At 48.2% G+C, this 20,921-nt stretch overlaps 1 protein-coding gene across 1 annotated transcript; it reads right to left on the bottom strand.

The window, feature by feature from the left end:
* Positions 1 to 2,113: 2,113 nt before the first annotated feature.
* Positions 2,114 to 6,707, bottom strand: LOC124147894 (caspase-2-like). Its single transcript, XM_046518737.2, has 3 exons — positions 6,329 to 6,707; positions 4,701 to 5,420; positions 2,114 to 4,404 (listed from the first exon to the last, which is right to left on the bottom strand). The coding sequence occupies exons 1-3, from the start codon at positions 6,687 to 6,689 to the stop codon at positions 3,623 to 3,625; spliced, it is 1,863 nt and encodes a 620-aa protein (XP_046374693.2). The 5' UTR covers positions 6,690 to 6,707; the 3' UTR covers positions 2,114 to 3,622.
* Between the last annotated feature and the right edge of the window lie 14,214 nt (positions 6,708 to 20,921).

Genomic DNA, 20,921 nt, shown 5'->3' on the forward strand with positions numbered 1-20,921 from the left:
GTTGCCACTCATATGGTAGTCAGTCTCTGTATAAAGTTCTATCTATGAAATTGTGTTCCAACAAACACTGGCCACTTTAAACCATAAACAAATTCCAGTTTTACACATTTCTGTAATGCTATTTTCAATACTAAATGTGATTGAAGAGCGTCAGCGTTTAACATTAAGATATTAAACAACACCACGCGTTGAAAGTGACATCCTGAGCAAGTAGTATATAAATCAGTTGTCTCCCTTTCTTAAACGGAGGTCCGCTGGTATAACGGTCTAGGCCGTCAGCTGTGAGATAGTTGTGGAGTTAAAGAGCTCCCAGCTAATTGACGTTCACTGATGTGTGAAATGATTGCTGGCCTTAGAAGCCGATTTGGCTGATGGGTCGATGGGCTTTATATCGAACTTGACCTCTTTTGGACTAAGTGCGCGTATAAAATGGAGTGCGAGTGGCCAAGAGGTGTGTGCATTTTCTGGTTTTGTTTTTAGAAAAAAATCCCTGCGGGGCCTCCCGATTCAGAGAAGGTTCATCAGATGTGAGTCAGGCAACAAACATACTTTTTGATATGCAAATTGTGTGAGTGGCGGGGGCTACCGATAGGGCAGGACATGCTTACATTAATCGAGGACACCTGGTGTCATCACTGATTAACAGTGATCCATTCATATAATTTTCACCAACATTCGCCTTTTACGAAATTGGTTATTCCCTGGCATTGGCATTTTACGATATGGGACCAGATAAACCTGTGATTGATAATATGTCCCAGGCCGTCCGTGTACGATGACACGCAATCAACCACTGGTCCTGAAAACCAATGATTTTCCATCTATTAACGGCATGGCAGGCTATCAGTAGTTATATGAAAGGATCGGGGAGTGCTTGATTTCTTTTGTGTGGTGTAACTGAGGATTAGATCGTTTCAACATAAAATTTCATATTTCTCAATTAGTCTGTCAAAGTGCGAGCCACAAAGCGATCGTAGCGCTAGGATGATCGTACCGCCCATACTTTTAACATGGTTGTTTTGGTTGGTTGGTGTGGTGTTAAACGCCGGACTCAGCAATATTCCAGGTATGTGACGGCTGTTTGTAAATAATCGAGTCTGGACAAGACAATCCAGTGATTACATCATGAGCATCGATCCACGCAGTTGGGATCGATGACATGCATCAACCGTGGCAAATCAGCGTGCCTGACCACCCGATCCCGTTAGTCGCCTTTTACGCCAACATAGGTTACTGAAGACCTATTCTACCTTGGAATCTTCACGGGTCACTTTTAACATGGGCTTACGACAGTCGTAGCGCTACGATCGCTTTTCGGGACTGGGCCAAAGTCAATAAATGAATAGATGACTACATTCGTCATTCTTTCACAGGTAAAATCATATGATATATTATTTAATGAGCAATTAAGACCAGAATGTAATTGTTTGTAACGACAGAGCAGGCAGTAAGACAAACATCGGGACTTGTATGTGGGGATGTTGATTGGGAGAGATCTAAACTCAAATCTTGTACTATAGTTATGACTTTTGTGTCAACAAGTCTTCAAAATAAATACATATGCTATTCACATAACCGTCCATATCAATCATAACCTTCCCAAAAATGTTTTTCATCACCTTCTTTTCTTCCACTAACCATATCAGTAGAATGGTGCTCTGAGCAGTGGGGCATCTCATCTCTCGTCCAGATACGTGTAATAAGCCCTGTCATCGTAGCTCACATGGCGACATGTTAAATTAATTAAACGTCTGAGACCTGCATCACTTCGGGCTTTCCTCCCATATTAACCTGACACGCCGTGATATAACTGGAATACTGTAAAAGCGGCGTTAAACCCAACTCACTCACGTAAAAGGAATGTTGGGGCACGGGGGTCTAGTCGTCTTAGGCACCTACATTCGCCGTGCAGAGTTGCGTCCCCTAGGCCCGCCAGAAACCTATCACCGTGGGTTCGAATTCCAGTTTTCCATGATTAGGTTTCCAGTTTTGTCAGAACCATGTCCATACTCGTGTAGTAAGGGTCTAAGACATGCATCGCTTTGGACTTTCCTGCCAAAATAATACGCAGGGATATAACTAGAATACTGTCCAAACCGGAGTTAAACAAAAATCACCCACTCACTCCAAGTATAGTATGGTAGTAAAACCATTCACAGTACCACGGATGTTCAACATGCAACATTTTAGCTCGTGGTTTAAAAAGAACTGCTTCTAGAATGTACATGTCAAAATCACATGACCAGACTGTTGACTCAAAGTAGGTTTATTGTCTCACACAGAAGGCAAGCGAGAATATTGAGTAACTAGGATCTCGTTAGTGGAGAAACACAGAACAAATGCCGCACTGCTTAAGTACACATGACACAAGGTTAAAGTATACAAACGAGAAATGGTAACTGTGCTTTATAATTCAATAAAAAGAAATAATTCTGAAATGAGTGAGTGAGTGAGTGAATGAGTATGGCTTTTCGCCGCTTTATGCAATATTCCAGCAATATCACAGTGGCATCACACATTGTACCCATGTCGGAATCGAATCCGGGTCTCCGGCGTGACGAGCGAACGCGAAATTGATGACTGAGTGCCTTGGGAATATTTTTAGGAATGAACAAAGGTTTCAGCACGATTAGTTCCCGGCTTCCGACTGCTGATCGGAAACGCTCCCGATGTTCATCATTCCAGACCCAGCTGTTTTCGTTGAACGATTTGTAACCATGGGTGAGTCCTGGGTTAACTGCTCTCAGCCAGAGACTAAACAGTCAAAGTGGGAACATCTCACCTTTCCCCGAAGCAGAAGACAAAGTCTGTTCCACCTCGGAGTTAATTATACGTGTGTCGAAAAATAAAATAATTAGCAACCACATCAATCAGCGCAGTCCATTAGTTTTGATGGGAACTTTTCCGCCATCCTCGCTTCATGTCCCTAACACAAAGCCTGAATTAATGATATTTACAAAAGCGGATTCAAACAAATGCATTTCTTATAGTTATGGACAACGCATATAAAACCTGAACATTATTTATCTCTGTTTGATGAAAAGAAAAATAGAATAGTCGTACCAGGTTTTGAAGTTCTTCGCTTAAACTTTTGAAACTGGACAATATACAAGCATTTGCAGATAACAATATTTGTCAGTTATGTTACATAAATGTAGTAAAGGATGAGTAATAGTTTCTTCTGCATGTCCACCATACGAAAAATTAAGAAATAAATATATATCAAAATGTTACTTTGTCCATAGGAAAACAACGCTTTTATAGTGTCTCCTACTCTGAAATAATAGCAATGTGCTATAGACCTGTTGCCTCTCCAGTTAACATAAGGGTTGATTTGTTGAAGTAACTATCATCTTTCACTTACTTTTAAAAGCAAGGTGCCATCCTATCTCATGTCAGAAGATCTGCCATTTTGTTAAAAGAATATGCATATGGTCTTTCGTTTCTTCTGGCAATTTGACACATGAATACATGCATGTATGAATAGTCAACAGGTATCACAGCCATTTTGCCTGTTGCCATATGTACACCAACGATATATCACAAAGACATCTAAAAAACTCCCTCATGAAAGGTAACCTGATTGTGGAAGGCATCGGGTAACCACGGCGGTGGCTGCCATCTAGCTTGGAGCAGTGGAGTCCTCATATGATGTCACCGACAGCGTATCATCTCCAAATAGGTAAATTCGTTTCCTGAGTGAAAACATTGGGCAAGCAATTTGCTGTGTCATCGTGCCATCGAACTCTAAGCATTTTTGTGACATCTCGTCATTCAACATCTGCATACAGGTTAGAAAGTCCTGTTTGTTGCCATGCTTGTCCAGAACCTTCATCAGACTGCTAATGTACAAGGATCCTTTACCTGGTATCCCATAGGAGGTGAGTCCAGAGAAGGCTGGATAGCCAACAAAGAAGTCAGCATTGTCTGGGATGAGAGACCAAGGGCTGAGGGGGTTATCAACATCGTGACGAACAGCCATGCACTTGCCAAGATCCGTGCCTCTGGAAGTCTGGAAGAAGAAGAGTTTAGGCTTCCCAGCCATATTGGGACAGCGAGTTGCCGTAAAATATGCCATGACATGTTCTAAAGGAATACTCGCACCATCAACTCCGACTAGGCGTTCCGACTGACACAAGGAGAGTATAAAGAATGCGATATTGTTAACATGTTTCAGCTTATCTCGGGATGACAACTTTTGGAAGAGAGAAACAACCTGAGAGGCTGTTACGTTTCTGTAAGTTTCACATTGAAAATTGTACTTTCCAAAACCTTCTTTAATATTTGCAACATCTGTGTCGTGCATCTTGGTCAGTTCAGCATTGGCAATTCCTGTAAGGTGTCTGTAGTTGTTGTTGCATATTATGATACAGAGGTTCTGATTTCCAGCTTTCATCATGTAAGCTGCAAAAGACAAGTCACGTTCACATCACCACCCAAACAAAATCAAAGAAATCAAACACAATTTTTAGATTGATTGAGAGAGTTTGAGATTGTCAAGAGAAATATACCCTTCACATGAAGCTCTGATCCTGCTCATTTCGTCCAGAACGAACATATTTATAATTTAGTAAATGTGCTTTCATTAACATAGACTTCCGGAAACAACTGCATAGTTAATAGTTTGTTCAATAGTTTAACTGCTGTGCATATTGAACATTTTAAATGATCGGTAGCAATGACAAATGTATCGTACATACTTGCTGGTCTCTTTGGTACTGGAGTCGATACAGACATAATATCAGACATGTGTGCCACATCAACGCCCGTGCTTTCAACATAATTTGAACTGTCCTTGGTGCTTTCTTGCATGGCCAAGTCTTCACAGAAGCACTGAAAGTCATTCTTGCTGAAGAACTGGAAGTCATTGAAGAGGTCCGGATAGGTTGACTCAAGCGATGATATCACCACTGATTGCATATCAGGCTTTTTGCATTTTAGGACTTCCGTCCATCTTTCATTATTTGCTAATGCAGGGTTTGTCAAGTCTGCATGCTGGGCCAGGGAGACCAGCCCCTTTTCGAGAAGATAGTCAGCAATCCTCTTAACTTCAACAATGTCCCTCATTCGGCAGCAAACACATGTGTCTATCTGTCCTACATGTTCTTTCTCTTGCATAGTCTGTGTGATTTGTTTTGCGAGCCAAGGGTGATGCTTTCCTATGGCAGGAATGAATATGTTTTTGGTCTGCTCTAATGTCAATTTTCCATGCATTAGTCGGAAGAAATCGTTGCTTCTTGCTTTTGGCGTACGTTTCGATAAAATGCTTTGTCTGTCGTCTTCTGTCATTAGATCAAAACCGATAAGTTCGTCGATCAGGGTTGTGTGTTCAATGTTCAATTCTTTGACGAAAGCAGTTTGACATTCTTCCAAAGCAACCTGATGTGCATTATGGGACAACTTTCTCTTCTTGGAATTACCTGAAAAACAGTCGTAAGGGTAAAACGGTATTGATATATAGATGCACCCAATAACAACGTATTGTTCTTGGAATTGTCTGAAAAAGGGGTGTAAAAAGACTCTATTGTTGAACATTGTAAGATACACCCAAACACCAAGGGTTAGGTTTATACAAGTAAAAGTTCCAAAGTAACTGACAATGATACAACCACCTTTATAATATTCTGGATGATGGAAATGATATTGTGAAACCTGTTCAGAAACAGGCACATATTACGTTACCAGCTTGTAGAGGCAAACAGTCCATGTTCCTTTGATCTTTGTTCAGGTGAACAATTGATTTGCCTTTGCATGTGTGTGACGGGTGCACCGGTGGAGCAGAATATGCTCACCTATTAGCGACACCTGGTATCATAACTATTTGATTGTGATTCACAAACACATGGTCATGATATAGATTTCTTATGACTTATGTTAATTGTTTTTTCTATATATTGAGCAGAACCAGCATGGTGACCTGGATCTTGGAGTAATATAAACTAAACCACTTTGAAGTAGGGACACATGAAAAGAATGCACCAAATTGATAATATTAGCAGTAACACTTTTTAAAACATTTGCTAAAACAATTCCCCTGAGCTACGTGGATACGTCCACGGTTGGATATCCTTCAATATGCTTTTTTAAAAGGGAGTAGAGTCGGAATATTTATCTTCTGTGTGGGGTTTCTTTTGTTAAAATCGAAATGTTCAAACTGAGGTAGAAAAGAAATTAAACAGAATCGGCTTAGCTCAAGAACGCACGCATCCTTCAATTTGAACAATATGCATAACATGAACAATCTGAATGGCTGACCTAGCCTGAGCGAGAAATAGAGCCTCATTTATGGTAGGCAAAGGAACACAAACGTGATATGTGACATATTTACCTGCTCCTGAATTTGTGTATGACGAGTCAACTACAAAGGATTTGGATCTTTCTCTGAAGTGATGCATCATGAGGCGTTCTACGCAGAGAACACTTGTCTTGAAGGTATCTGCATTTTTCTTGAAGGCACCTTGTTGAAAGAAGTCTGAACATCTCTCTGCATATGTCTTGAACCTGTATTTGAGATCTCTCATTGCACTGTTCGTGAGATCACTGAAAATATTAAACAGCTCCCTCTTTTGGACATCGTTTGCGTCCGGTAACTTGGAAAGCACAGCGTTGACAAGGGACGTTAACAACGACTCCATATTTGGAGTGTCGACCGTGTCACTATAGACGTCACTGACGGCACTCTCAGTCATCTTTCTACAGTAGCCTCTTTACCTGGAAATTATGCGTTTGTGAAATGAGTTGTATACTGTTATGGTAAAAGGGGATAAATTTCTTGTGTTTTACTAAAGTTGTGGTGGTGGAGTTTTGTGGTGGTGGTTTTTTTGGTGGTTGTGGTGGTGGTGGGGGTGTGTGGGGGGTGGGGGGGTGGGGGGGGGGGGGTTGGGGGGGGGTTGGGGGGGGGTTGGAGGGGCTCCTACACCAGTCACAGCAGCACTTCAACTTCTTTGACAACCGTGTGGTTTGTTGTGGTGGTGGCGGAAAAAAGTTCCCATTGTATCTGTGATGGACTGCGCTGCTAGGGTTGGTTGGTAGTTATTTTATTTTTCGTCACACATGTAATTACCTTCGAGGTACACATACGTCTGTCAAAGATGGTGGTGGTGGTTTGTGGTCTGTGGTTGTGGTTGTTGATTTTTACTGGTGGTTGTGGTTTGTGGTGGTTGTTTGTGGTTTGTGGTTGTGGTGGTTTGTGGTTTGTGGTTTGTGGTGGTGGTGGTTTGTGGTTTGTGGTTTGTGGTGGTGGTGGTTGTGGATCTTTACTGTTGGTTGTGGTTTGTGGTGGTTTGTGGTGGTAGTGGATTTTTACTGGTGGTTGTGGTTTGTGGTGATGGTGGTTTGTGGTGGTTTGTGGTTTGTGGTGGTGGTGGTGGTTGTGGATTTTTATTGGTGGTTGTGGTTTGTGGTTGGGTGGTTTGTGGTGGTGGTGGATTTGTACTGGTGGTTGTGGTTTGTGGTCTTTGGTGGTGATGGATTTCTACTGGTGGTGGCGGTTTGTGGTTTGTGGTGGTGGTGGTGGTGGTGGATTTTTACTGGTGGTTGTGGTTTGTGGTGGTGGTTTGTGGTTTGTAGTTTGTGGTTTCTACTGGTGGTAGTGGTGGTGGACTTTTACTGGTGGTTGTGGTTTGGGGTGGCTTGAGGTTTGTGGTTTGTGGTGGTGATTGTTTGTGGTTTGTGGTGGTGGTGGTGGATTTTTACCGGTGGTTGTGGTTTGTGGTGGTGGTGGTTTGTGGTTTGTCGCTTGTGGTGGTGGTGGATTTTTACTGCTGGTTGTGGTTTGTGGTGGTTTGTGGTTTGTGGTGGTGGATTTTTACTGGTGGTTTGTGGTTTGTGGTGGTGGTGGTTTGTGGTTTGTGGTGGTGGTGGTTGTGGATTTTTACTGGTGGTGGTGGTTTGTGGTTTGTGGTGGTGGTGGTTGTGGATTTTTACTGGTGGTTTGTGGTTTGTGGTGGTGGTGGTTGTGGATTTTTACTGGTGGTTTGTGGTTTGTGGTGGTGGTGGTGGTGGTTTGTGGTGGTGGTGGTGGTGGTGGGTTTTTACTGGTGGTTGTGGTTTGTGGTGGTGGTGGTGGTGGTTTGTGGTGGTGGTGGTGGTGGTGGGTTTTTACTGGTGGTTGTGGTTTGTGGTGGTGGTGGTGGTGGTTTGTGGTGGTGGTGGTGGTGGTGGGTTTTTACTGGTGGTTGTGGTTTGTGGTGGTGGTGGTTTGTGGTTTGTGGTGGTGGTGGTGGTGGTGGGTTTTTACTGGTGGTTGTGGTTTGTGGTGGTGGTGGTGGTGGTGGGTTTTTACTGGTGGTGGTGGTTTGTGGTTTATGATGGTGGTGGTGGTTTGTGGTGGTGGTGATGGTGGTTTGTTGTTTGTGGTTGGAGGTGGTGGTGGTGGTTTGTGGTTTGTGGTGAGGGTGGTGATGGGTTGTGGTTTGTGGTTGGAGGTGTTGGTGGACTTTTTAATGATGGTTGTGGTTTGTGGTCTGTGGTGGAGTTTTGCTGGCGGTGGTGGTTTGTGGTGGATGAGGTGGTCTTTCCGGTGGATTAGGTGGTCTGTGTAGTGGATAAGGCGATCTGTGTGTTGGGTGAGGCGATCTGTGTGGTGGATGAGGCGATCTTTGTGGTGGATAAGGCGATCTGTGTGTTGGGTTAGGCGATCTGTGTGGTTGATGAGACGATCTGTGTGGTGGATGAGGCGATCTGTGTGGTGGATGAGGCGATCTGTGTGGTGGATGAGGCGATATGTGTGTTGGGTGAGCCGATCTGTGTAGTGGATGAGGCGATTTGTGTAGTGGATGAGGCGATCTGTGTGGTGGATGAGGCGATCTGTGTTTGGTGTTTGAGGCGATCTGTGTGGTCGATGAGGCGATCTGTGTGGTGGATGAGGCGATCTGTGTAGTGGATGAGGCGATCTGTGTGGTGGATAAGGTGTCCTGTGTGGTGGATGAGGCGATCTGTGTGGTGGATGAGGCGATCTGTGTAGTGGATGAGGCGATCTGTGTTTGGTGTTTTAGGCGATCTGTGTGGTGGATGAGGCGATCTGTGTGTTGGGTGAGGCGATCTGTGTGGTGGATGAGGCGATCTTTGTGGTGGATAAGGCGATCTGTGTGTTGGGTTAGGCGATCTGTGTGGTTGATGAGACGATCTGTGTGGTGGATGAGGCGATCTGTGTGGTGGATGAGGCGATCTGTGTGGTGGATGAGGCGATAAGTGTGTTGGGTGAGCCGATCTGTGTAGTGGATGAGGCGATCTGTGTAGTGGATGAGGCGATCTGTGTGGTGGATGAGGCGATCTGTGTAGTGGATGAGGCGATCTGTGTGGTGGATGAGGCGATCTGTGTTTGGTGTTTTAGGCGATCTGTGTGGTGGATGAGGTGTTCTGTGTGGTGGATGAGGCGATCTTTGTGGTGGATAAGGCGATCTGTGTGTTGGGTTAGGCGATCTGTGTGGTTGATGAGACGATCTGTGTGGTGGATGAGGCGATCTGTGTTTGGTGTTTGAGGCGATCTGTGTGGTGGATGAGGCGATATGTGTGTTGGGTGAGGTGATCTGTGTAGTGGATGAGGCGATATGTGTGTTGGTTGAGGCGATCTGTGTAGTGGATGAGGCGATCTGTGTAGTGGATGAGGCGATCTGTGTTTGGTGTTTTAGGCGATCTGTGTGGTGGATGAGGTGTTCTGTGTGGTGGATGAGGCGATCTGTGTAGTGGATGAGGCGATTTGTGTAGTGGATGAGGCGATATGTGTGGTGGATGAGGCGATCTGTGTGGTGGATGAGGCGATCTGTGTGGTGGATGAGGCGATCTGTGTTTGGTGTTTGAGGCGATCTGTGTGGTGGATGAGGCGATCTGTGTAGTGGATGAGGCGATCTGTGTTTGGTGTTTTAGGCGATCTGTGTGGTGGATGAGGCGATCTGTGTAGTGGATGAGGCGATCTGTGTTTGGTGTTTGAGGCGATCTGTGTTTGGTGTTTGAGGCGATCTGTGTGGTGGATGAGGGGATCTGTGTAGTGTATGAGGCGATCTGTGTGGTGGATGAGGCGATCTGTGTGGTGGATGAGGCGATCTGTGTTTGGTGTTTGAGGCGATCTGTGTGGTGGATGAGGGGATCTGTGTAGTGTATGAGGCGATCTGTGTGGTTGATGAGGCGATCTGTGTTTGGTGTTTGAGGCGATCTGTGTGGTGTTTGAGGCGGTCTGTGTGTTGGTTGAGGCGATATGTGTAGTGGATGAGGCGATCTGTGTAGAGGATGAGGCGATCTGTGTAGTGGATGAGGCGATCTGTGTGGTGGATGAGGCGATCTGTGTAGTGGATGAGGCGATCTGTGTTTGGTGTTTTAGGCGATCTGTGTGGTGGATGAGGCGATCTGTGTAGTGGATGAGGCGATCTGTGTTTGGTGTTTGAGGCGATCTGTGTTTGGTGTTTGAGGCGATCTGTGTGGTGGATGAGGGGATCTGTGTAGTGTATGAGGCGATCTGTGTGGTGGATGAGGCGATCTGTGTGGTGGATGAGGCGATCTGTGTTTGGTGTTTGAGGCGATCTGTGTGGTGGATGAGGGGATCTGTGTAGTGTATGAGGCGATCTGTGTGGTTGATGAGGCGATCTGTGTTTGGTGTTTGAGGCGATCTGTGTGGTGTTTGAGGCGGTCTGTGTGTTGGTTGAGGCGATATGTGTAGTGGATGAGGCGATCTGTGTAGAGGATGAGGCGATCTGTGTAGTGGATGAGGCGATCTGTGTGGTGGATGAGGCGATCTGTGTGGTGGATGAGGCGATCTGTGTTTGGTGTTTTAGGCGATCTGTGTGGTGGATGAGGCGATCTGTGTAGTGGATGAGGCGATCTGTGTTTGGTGTTTGAGGCGATCTGTGTTTGGTGTTTGAGGCGATCTGTGTGGTGGATGAGGGGATCTGTGTAGTGTATGAGGCGATCTGTGTGGTGGATGAGGCGATCTGTGTGGTGGATGAGGCGATCTGTGAATTGGGTGAGGCGATCTGTGTGGTGGATGTGGCGATCTGTGTGGTGGATGAGGCGATCTGTGGTGGATGATGTGATCTGTGTGGTTGATGAGACGATCTGTGTGGTGGATGAGGCGATCTGTGTGGTGGATGAGGCGATCTGTGTGGTGGATGAGGCGATCTGTGTAGTGGATGAGGCGATCTGTGTGGTGGATAAGGTGTCCTGTGTGGTGGATGAGGCGATCTGTGTGGTGGATGAGGCGATCTGTGTGGTGGAAGAGGCGATCTGTGTAGTGGATGAGGCGATCTGTGTGGTGGATGAGGTGTTCTGTGTAGTGGATGAGGCGATCTGTGTTTGGTGTTTTAGGCGATCTGTGTGGTGGATGAGGCGATCTGTGTAGTGGATGAGGCGATCTGTGTAGTGGATGAGGCGATCTGTGTTTGGTGTTTGAGGCGATCTGTTTGGTGGATGAGGCGATCTGTGTTTGGTGTTTTAGGCGATCTATGTTTGGTGTTTTAGGCGATCTGTGTGGTGGATGAGGCGATCTGTGTGGTGGATGAGGCGATCTGTGTAGTGGATGAGGCGATCTGTGTAGTGGATGAGGCGATCTGTGCAGTGGATGAGGCGATCTGTGTAGTGGATGAGGCGATCTGTGTGGTGGATGAGGTGTCCTGTGTGGTGGATGAGGCGATCTGTGTGGTGGATGAGGCGATCTGTGTTTGGTGTTTGAGGCGATCTGTGTGGTGGATGAGGCGATCTGTGTAGTGGATGAGGCGATCTGTGTAGTGGATGAGGCCATCTGTGTGGTGGATGAGGCGATCTGTGTAGTGGATGAGGCGATTTGTGTAGTGGATGAGGCGATCTGTGTAGTGGATGAGGCGATCTGTGTGGTGGATGAGGCGATCTGTGTAGTGGATGAGGCGATCTGTGTTTGGTGTTTTAGGCGATCTGTGTAGTGGATGAGGCGATCTGTGTAGTGGATGAGGCGATCTGTGTAGTGGATGAGGCGATCTGTGTTTGGTGTTTGAGGCGATCTGTGTGGTGGATGAGGCGATCTGTGTAGTGGATGAGGCGATCTGTGTAGTGGATGAGGCGATCTGTTTATTGGTGTTTGAGGCGATCTGTGTGGTGGATGAGGCGATCTGTGAGGTGGATGAGGCGATCTGTGTTTGGTGTTAGAGGCGATCTGTGTGGTGGATGAGGCGATCTTTGTTTGGTGTTTGAGGCGATATTTGTGTTGGGTGAGGCGATCTGTGTAGTGGATGAGGCGATATGTGTGTTGGTTGAGGCGATCTGTGTAGTGGATGAGGCGATCTGTGTAGTGGATGAGGCGATCTGTGTTTGGTGTTTTAGGCGATCTGTGTGGTGGATGAGGTGTTCTGTGTGGTGGATGAGGCGATCTGTGTAGTGGATGAGTCGATATGGGTGGTGGATGAGGCGATCTGTGTGGTGGATGAGGCGATATGTGTGGTGGATGAGGCGATCTGTGTTTGGTGTTTGAGGCGATCTGTGTGGTGGATGAGGCGATCTGTGTGGTGGATGAGGCGATCTGTGTAGTAGATGAGGCGATCTCTGTGGTGGATGAGGTGTCCTGTGTGGTGGATGAGGCGATCTGTGTGGTGGATGAGGCGATCTGTGTGGTGGAAGAGGCGATCTGTGTAGTGGAGGGGGCGATCTGTGTAGTGGATGAGGCGATCTGTGTACTGGATGAGGCGATCTGTGTGGTGGATGAGGCGATCTGTGTAGTGGATGAGGCGATCTGTGTGGTGGATGAGGCGATCTGTGTTTGGTGTTTGAGGCGATCTGTGTGGTGGATGAGGCGATCTGTGTGGTGGATGAGGCGATCTGTGTGGTGGATGAGGCGATCTGTGTGGTGGATGAGGTGTCCTGTGTGGTGGATGAGGCGATCTGTGTGGTGGATGAGGCGATCTGTGTGGTGGAAGAGGGTATCTGTGTAGTGGATGAGGCGATCTGTGTGGTGGATGAGGCGATCTGTGTGGTGGATGAGGTGTCCTGTGTGGTGGATGAGGCGATCTGTGTGGTGGATGAGGCGATCTGTGTGGTGGAAGAGGGTATCTGTGTGGTGGATGAGGCGATCTGTGTGGTGGAAGAGGGTATCTGTGTAGTGGATGAGGCGATCTGTGTAGTGGATGAGGCGATCTGTGTGGTGGATGAGGCGATCTGTGTAGTGGTTGAGGCGATCTGTGTGGTGGATGAGGCGATCTGTGTGGTGGATGAGGCGATCTGTGTTTGGTGTTTTAGGCGATCTGTGTGGTGGATGAGGTGTTCTGTGTGGTGGATGAGGCGATCTGTGTAGTGGATGAGGCGATCTGTGTAGTGGATGAGGCGATATGTGTGGTGGATGAGGCGATCTGTGTGGTGGATGAGGCGATCTGTGTGGTGGATGAGGCGATCTGTGTTTGGTGTTTGAGGCGATCTGTGTGGTGGATGAGGCGATCTGTGTGGTGGATGAGGCGATCTGTGTAGTGGATGAGGCGATCTGTGTGGTGGATGAGGCGATCTGTGTAGTGGATGAGGCGATATGTGTGGTGGATGAGGCGATCTGTGTGGTGGATGAGGCGATCTGTGTGGTGGATGAGGCGATCTGTGTGGTGGATAAGGTGTCCTGTGTGGTGGATGAGGCGATATGTGTGGTGGATGAGGCGATCTGTGTGGTGGATGAGGCGATCTGTGTGGTGGATGAGGCGATCTGTGTTTGGTGTTTGAGGCGATCTGTGTGGTGGATGAGGCGATCTGTGTGGTGGATGAGGCGATCTGTGTAGTGGATGAGGCGATCTGTGTGGTGGATAAGGTGTCCTGTGTGGTGGATGAGGCGATCTGTGTGGTGGATGAGGCGATCTGTGTGGTGGAAGAGGCGATCTGTGTAGTGGATGAGGCGATCTGTGTGGTGGATGAGGTGTTCTGTGTAGTGGATGAGGCGATCTGTGTTTGGTGTTTTAGGCGATCTGTGTGGTGGATGAGGCGATCTGTGTAGTGGATGAGGCGATCTGTGTAGTGGATGAGGCGATCTGTGTTTGGTGTTTGAGGCGATCTGTTTGGTGGATGAGGCGATCTGTGTTTGGTGTTTTAGGCGATCTATGTTTGGTGTTTTAGGCGATCTGTGTGGTGGATGAGGCGATCTGTGTGGTGGATGAGGCGATCTGTGTAGTGGATGAGGCGATCTGTGTAGTGGATGGGGCGATCTGTGCAGTGGATGAGGCGATCTGTGTAGTGGATGAGGCGATCTGTGTGGTGGATGAGGTGTCCTGTGTGGTGGATGAGGCGATCTGTGTGGTGGATGAGGCGATCTGTGTTTGGTGTTTGAGGCGATCTGTGTGGTGGATGAGGCGATCTGTGTAGTGGATGAGGCGATCTGTGTAGTGGATGAGGCCATCTGTGTGGTGGATGAGGCGATCTGTGTAGTGGATGAGGCGATTTGTGTAGTGGATGAGGCGATCTGTGTAGTGGATGAGGCGATCTGTGTGGTGGATGAGGCGATCTGTGTAGTGGATGAGGCGATCTGTGTTTGGTGTTTTAGGCGATCTGTGTAGTGGATGAGGCGATCTGTGTAGTGGATGAGGCGATCTGTGTAGTGGATGAGGCGATCTGTGTTTGGTGTTTGAGGCGATCTGTGTGGTGGATGAGGCGATCTGTGTAGTGGATGAGGCGATCTGTGTAGTGGATGAGGCGATCTGTGTTTGGTGTTTGAGGCGATCTGTGTGGTGGATGAGGCGATCTGTGAGGTGGATGAGGCGATCTGTGTTTGGTGTTAGAGGCGATCTGTGTGGTGGATGAGGCGATCTTTGTTTGGTGTTTGAGGCGATATTTGTGTTGGGTGAGGCGATCTGTGTAGTGGATGAGGCGATATGTGTGTTGGTTGAGGCGATCTGTGTAGTGGATGAGGCGATCTGTGTAGTGGATGAGGCGATCTGTGTTTGGTGTTTTAGGCGATCTGTGTGGTGGATGAGGTGTTCTGTGTGGTGGATGAGGCGATCTGTGTAGTGGATGAGTCGATATGGGTGGTGGATGAGGCGATCTGTGTGGTGGATGAGGCGATATGTGTGGTGGATGAGGCGATCTGTGTTTGGTGTTTGAGGCGATCTGTGTGGTGGATGAGGCGATCTGTGTGGTGGATGAGGCGATCTGTGTAGTAGATGAGGCGATCTCTGTGGTGGATGAGGTGTCCTGTGTGGTGGATGAGGCGATCTGTGTGGTGGATGAGGCGATCTGTGTGGTGGAAGAGGCGATCTGTGTAGTGGATGGGGCGATCTGTGTAGTTGATGAGGCGATCTGTGTTTGGTGTTTTAGGCGATCTGTGTGGTGGATGAGGTGTTCTGTGTGGTGGATGAGGCGATCTGTGTAGTGGATGAGGCGATCTGTGTAGTGGATGAGGCGATATGTGTGGTGGATGAGGCGATCTGTGTGGTGGATGAGGCGATCTGTGTGGTGGATGAGGCGATCTGTGTTTGGTGTTTGAGGCGATCTGTGTGGTGGATGAGGCGATCTGTGTAGTGGATGAGGCGATCTGTGTGGTGGATGAGGCGATCTGTGTAGTGGATGAGGCGATCTGTGTAGTGGATGAGGCGATCTGTGTAGTGGATGAGGCGATCTGTGTAGTGGATGAGGCCATCTGTGTAGTGGATGAGGCCATCTGTGTAGTGGATGAGGCGATCTGTGTAGTGGATGAGGCGATTTGTGTAGTGGATGAGTCGATCTGTGTAGTGGATGAGGCGATCTGTGTGGTGTATGAGGCGATCTGTGTAGTGGATGAGGCGATCTGTGTTTGGTGTTTAAGGCGATCTGTGTAGTGGATGAGGCGATCTGTGTAGTGGATGAGGCGATCTGTGTAGTGGATGAGGCGATCTGTGTTTGGTGTTTGAGGCGATCTGTGTGGTGGATGAGGCGATCTGTGTAGTGGATGAGGCGATATGTGTAGTGGATGAGGCGATCTGTGTTTGGTGTTTGAGGCGATCTGTGTGGTGGATGAGGCGATCTGTGTAGTGGATGAGGCGATCTGTGTTTGGTGTTTGAGGCGATCTGTGTGGTGGATGAGGCGATCTGTGTGGTGGATGAGGCGATCTGTGTAGTGGATGAGGCGATCTGTGTGGTGGATAAGGTGTCCTGTGTGGTGGATGAGGCGATCTGTGTGGTGGATGAGGCGATCTGTGTGGTGGAAGAGGCGATCTGTGTAGTGGTTGAGGCGATCTGTGTGGTGGATGAGGTGTTCTGTGTAGTGGATGAGGCGATCTGTGTTTGGTGTTTTAGGCGATCTGTGTGGTGGATGAGGCGATCTGTGTAGTGGATGAGGCGATCTGTGTAGTGGATGAGGCGATCTGTGTTTTGTGTTTGAGGCGATCTGTGTGGTGGATGAGGCGATCTGTGTTTGGTGTTTTAGGCGATCTATGTTTGGTGTTTTAGGCGATCTGTGTGGTGGATGAGGCGATCTGTGTGGTGGATGAGGCGATCTGTGTAGTGGATGAGGCGATCTGTGTAGTGGATGAGGCGATCTGTGCAGTGGATGAGGCGATCTGTGTAGTGGAAGAGGCGATCTGTGTGGTCGATGAGGTGTCCTGTGTGGTGGATGAGGCGATCTGTGTGGTGGATGAGGCGATCTGTGTTTGGTGTTTGAGGCGATCTGTGTGGTGGATGAGGCGATCTGTGTAGTGGATGAGGCGATCTGTGTAGTGGATGAGGCCATCTGTGTGGTGGATGAGGCGATCTGTGTAGTGGATGAGGCGATTTGTGTAGTGGATGAGGCGATCTGTGTAGTGGATGAGGCGATCTGTGTGGTGGATGAGGCGATCTGTGTAGTGGATGAGGCGATCTGTGTTTGGTGTTTTAGGCGATCTGTGTAGTGGATGAGGCGATCTGTGTAGTGGATGAGGCGATCTGTGTAGTGGATGAGGCGATCTGTGTTTGGTGTTTGAGGCGATCTGTGTGGTGGATGAGGCGATCTGTGTAGTGGATGAGGCGATCTGTGTAGTGGATGAGGCGATCTGTGTTTGGTGTTTGAGGCGATCTGTGTGGTGGATGAGGCGATCTGTGAGGTGGATGAGGCGATCTGTGTTTGGTGTTAGAGGCGATCTGTGTGGTGGATGAGGCGATCTGTGTTTGGTGTTTGAGGCGATATGTGTGTTGGGTGAGGCGATCTGTGTAGTGGATGAGGCGATATGTGTGTTGGTTGAGGCGATCTGTGTAGTGGATGAGGCGATCTGTGTAGTGGATGAGGCGATCTGTGTTTGGTGTTTTAGGCGATCTGTGTGGTGGATGAGGTGTTCTGTGTGGTGGATGAGGCGATCTGTGTAGTGGATGAGGCGATCTGTGTAGTGGATGAGGCGATATGTGTGGTGGATGAGGCGATCTGTGTGGTGGATGAGGCGATATGTGTGGTGGATGAGGCGATCTGTGTTTGGTGTTTGAGGCGATCTGTGTGGTGGATGAGGCGATCTGTGTGGTGGATGAGGCGATCTGTGTAGTGGATGAGGCGATCTCTGTGGTGGATGAGGCGATCTGTGTGGTGGAAGAGGCGATCTGTGTAGTGGATGGGGCGATCTGTGTGGTGGATGAGGCGATCTGTGTAGTGGATTAGGCGATCTGTGTAGTGGATGAGGCGATCTGTGTTTGGTGTTTTAGGCGATCTGTGTAGTGGATGAGGTGTTCTGTGTGGTGGATGAGGCGATCTGTGTAGTGGATGAGGCGATCTGTGTAGTGGATGAGGCGATATGTGTGGTGGATGAGGCGATCTGTGTGGTGGATGAGGCGATCTGTGTGGTGGATGAGGCGATCTGTGTTTGGTGTTTGAGGCGATCTGTGTGGTGGATGAGGCGATCTGTGTGGTGGATGAGGCGATCTGTGTAGTGGATGAGGCGATCATTGTGGTGGATGAGGTGTCCTGTGTGGTGGATGAGGCGATCTGTGTGGTGGATGAGGCGATCTGTGTGGTGGAAGAGGCGATCTGTGTAGTGGATGAGGCGATCTGTGTGGTGGATGAGGTGTTCTGTGTGGTGGATGAGGCGATCTGTGTGGTGGATGAGGCGATCTGTGTAGTGGATGAGGCGATCTGTGTGGTGGATGAGGTGTTCTGTGTGGTGGATGAGGCGATCTGTGTAGTGGATGAGGCGATCTGTGTGGTGGATGAGGTGTTCTGTGTGGTGGATGAGGCAATCTGTGTGGTTGAAGAGGCGATCTGTGTGGTGGATGAGGTGTCCTGTGTGGTGGATGAGGCGATCTGTGTGGTGGATGAGGTGTTCTGTGTGGTGGATGAGGCGATCTGTGTAGTGGATGAGGCGATCTGTGTGGTGGATGAGGTGTTCTGTGTGGTGGATGAGGCAATCTGTGTGGTTGAAGAGGCAATCTGTGTGGTGGATGAGGTGTCCTGTGTGGTGGATGAGGCGATCTGTGTGGTGGATGAGGCGATCTGTGTTTGGTGTTTGAGGCGATATATGTGTTGGGTGAGGGGATCTGTGTAGTGGATGAGGCGATATGTGTGTTGGTTGAGGCGATCTGTGTAGTGGATGAGGCGATCTGTGTAGTGGATGAGGCGATCTGTGTTTGGTGTTTTAGGCGATCTGTGTGGTGGATGAGGTGTTCTGTGTGGTGGATGAGGCGATCTGTGTAGTGGATGAGGCGATCTGTGTAGTGGATGAGGCGATATGTGTGGTGGATGAGGCGATCTGTGTGGTGGATGAGGCGATATGTGTGGTGGATGAGGCGATCTGTGTTTGGTGTTTGAGGCGATCTGTGTGGTGGATGAGGCGATCTGTGTGGTGGATGAGGCGATCTGTGTAGTGGATGAGGCGATCTCTGTGGTGGATGAGGCGATCTGTGTGGTGGAAGAGGCGATCTGTGTAGTGGATGGGGCGATCTGTGTGGTGGATGAGGCGATCTGTGTAGTGGATTAGGCGATCTGTGTAGTGGATGAGGCGATCTGTGTTTGGTGTTTTAGGCGATCTGTGTAGTGGATGAGGTGTTCTGTGTGGTGGATGAGGCGATCTGTGTAGTGGATGAGGCGATCTGTGTAGTGGATGAGGCGATATGTGTGGTGGATGAGGCGATCTGTGTGGTGGATGAGGCGATCTGTGTGGTGGATGAGGCGATCTGTGTTTGGTGTTTGAGGCGATCTGTGTGGTGGATGAGGCGATCTGTGTGGTGGATGAGGCGATCTGTGTAGTGGATGAGGCGATCATTGTGGTGGATGAGGTGTCCTGTGTGGTGGATGAGGCGATCTGTGTGGTGGATGAGGCGATCTGTGTGGTGGAAGAGGCGATCTGTGTGGTGGATGAGGCGATCTGTGTGGTGGATGAGGTGTTCTGTGTGGTGGATGAGGCGATCTGTGTGGTGGATGAGGCGATCTGTGTAGTGGATGAGGCGATCTGTGTGGTGGATGAGGTGTTCTGTGTGGTGGATGAGGCGATCTGTGTAGTGGATGAGGCGATCTGTGTGGTGGATGAGGTGTTCTGTGTGGTGGATGAGGCAATCTGTGTGGTTGAAGAGGCGATCTGTGTAGTGGATGAGGCGATCTGTGTGGTGGATGAGGTGTTCTGTGTGGTGGATGAGGCGATCTGTGTGGTGGATGAGGCGATCTGTGTGGTGGATGAGGCGATCTGTGTAGTGGATGAGGCGATCTATTTTTGGTGTTTTAGGCGATCTGTGTAGTGGATGAGGCGATCTGTGTGGTGGATGAGGCGATCTGTGTAGTGGATGAGGCGATCTGTGTAGTGGATGAGGCGATCTGTGTGGTGGATGAGGCGATCTGTGTGGTGGATGAGGCGATCTGTGTAGTGGATGAGGCGATCTGTGTGGTGGATGAGGTGTCCTGTGTGGTGGATGAGGCGATCTGTGTGGTGGATGAGGCGATCTGTGAGGTGGATGAGGCGATCTGTGTTTGGTGTTTTAGGCGATCTGTGTTTGGTGTTTTAGGCGATCTGTGTGGTGGATGAGGTGTTCTGTGTGGTGGCTGAGGCGATCTGTGAGGTGGATGAGGCGATCTGTGTTTGGTGTTTGAGGCGATCTGTGTAGTGGATGAGGCGATCTGTGTAGTGGATGAGGTGTTCTGTGAGGTGGATGAGGTGTTGTTTGTGGAGGATGAGGCGATCTGTGTCGTGGCGGTGGTGGTTTGTTTGGTGGATGAGTTGATCTGTGTGGTGGATAAGGTAGTATGTGTGGTAGATAGGGTGGTCTGTATATCTGGTGATATGTGTGGAAGCTGAGGTGATCTGTGTCGTGGCGGTGGTGGACGAGGAAAATATCATGTACTCCATTTTAAACTTCCCCGCTCATGCGAATGACCCGGATGTACATGTACACCACGCGGCATTCACAGGTCAATAAATATGTTTGCTGCATCGTCCATTTTCAATTTATTCATATGAATAAATAGGATGAATAAATCCTGTTCTTATTTATCTGATAGATCAGTATGTAATGTCAAAAGAAATATTTGATAAGAAAGGTGATATCGACAGTCGAGGTAGGCCTCCGTACGTCGCCTCGATTTTCATTCCTGCATGCTTTGACGATACGCGCCGACTAAACATGGCATCTACGTTCAATTCTAAGACTTGACTGAACCTGGCATAAAGCAGAGACGGGTTATAATTACATAATGATTACTTATTATTATATAATTTGTGGGAGTATCATGCATATACATACCTCAAGCGAAGTCAGAGTTGGAAATACCAGATAGCTAAAAATAGACCCGTCGTCAACCGCTGTGCATAATTCATGTGTCGGGGACGGACCAAGTGGTTGAGAACGGAGGGTTGTTTTTTTTTAAATCAAACAAATTCTTTTGCAGCATATTTAACTTGAAAATCAATAAATTTGCTTTTTTTCAGCACACATTTACATTTCATATAACTGGAATAATGTTAAAAGCGGCGTTAAACCCAACTTACTCACTCACTCACATTTCACATATTACTTTTTACAAACTGTTGAGACTTTAAGCAAACAATATCCTTTCAAAACCAAAACCAGCTTAACAG

This window comes from Haliotis rufescens, unplaced genomic scaffold (assembly GCF_023055435.1).
Source record: "Haliotis rufescens isolate VD_foot unplaced genomic scaffold, xgHalRufe1.0.p SCAF_1, whole genome shotgun sequence".
NCBI lineage: Eukaryota > Metazoa > Mollusca > Gastropoda > Lepetellida > Haliotidae > Haliotis > Haliotis rufescens.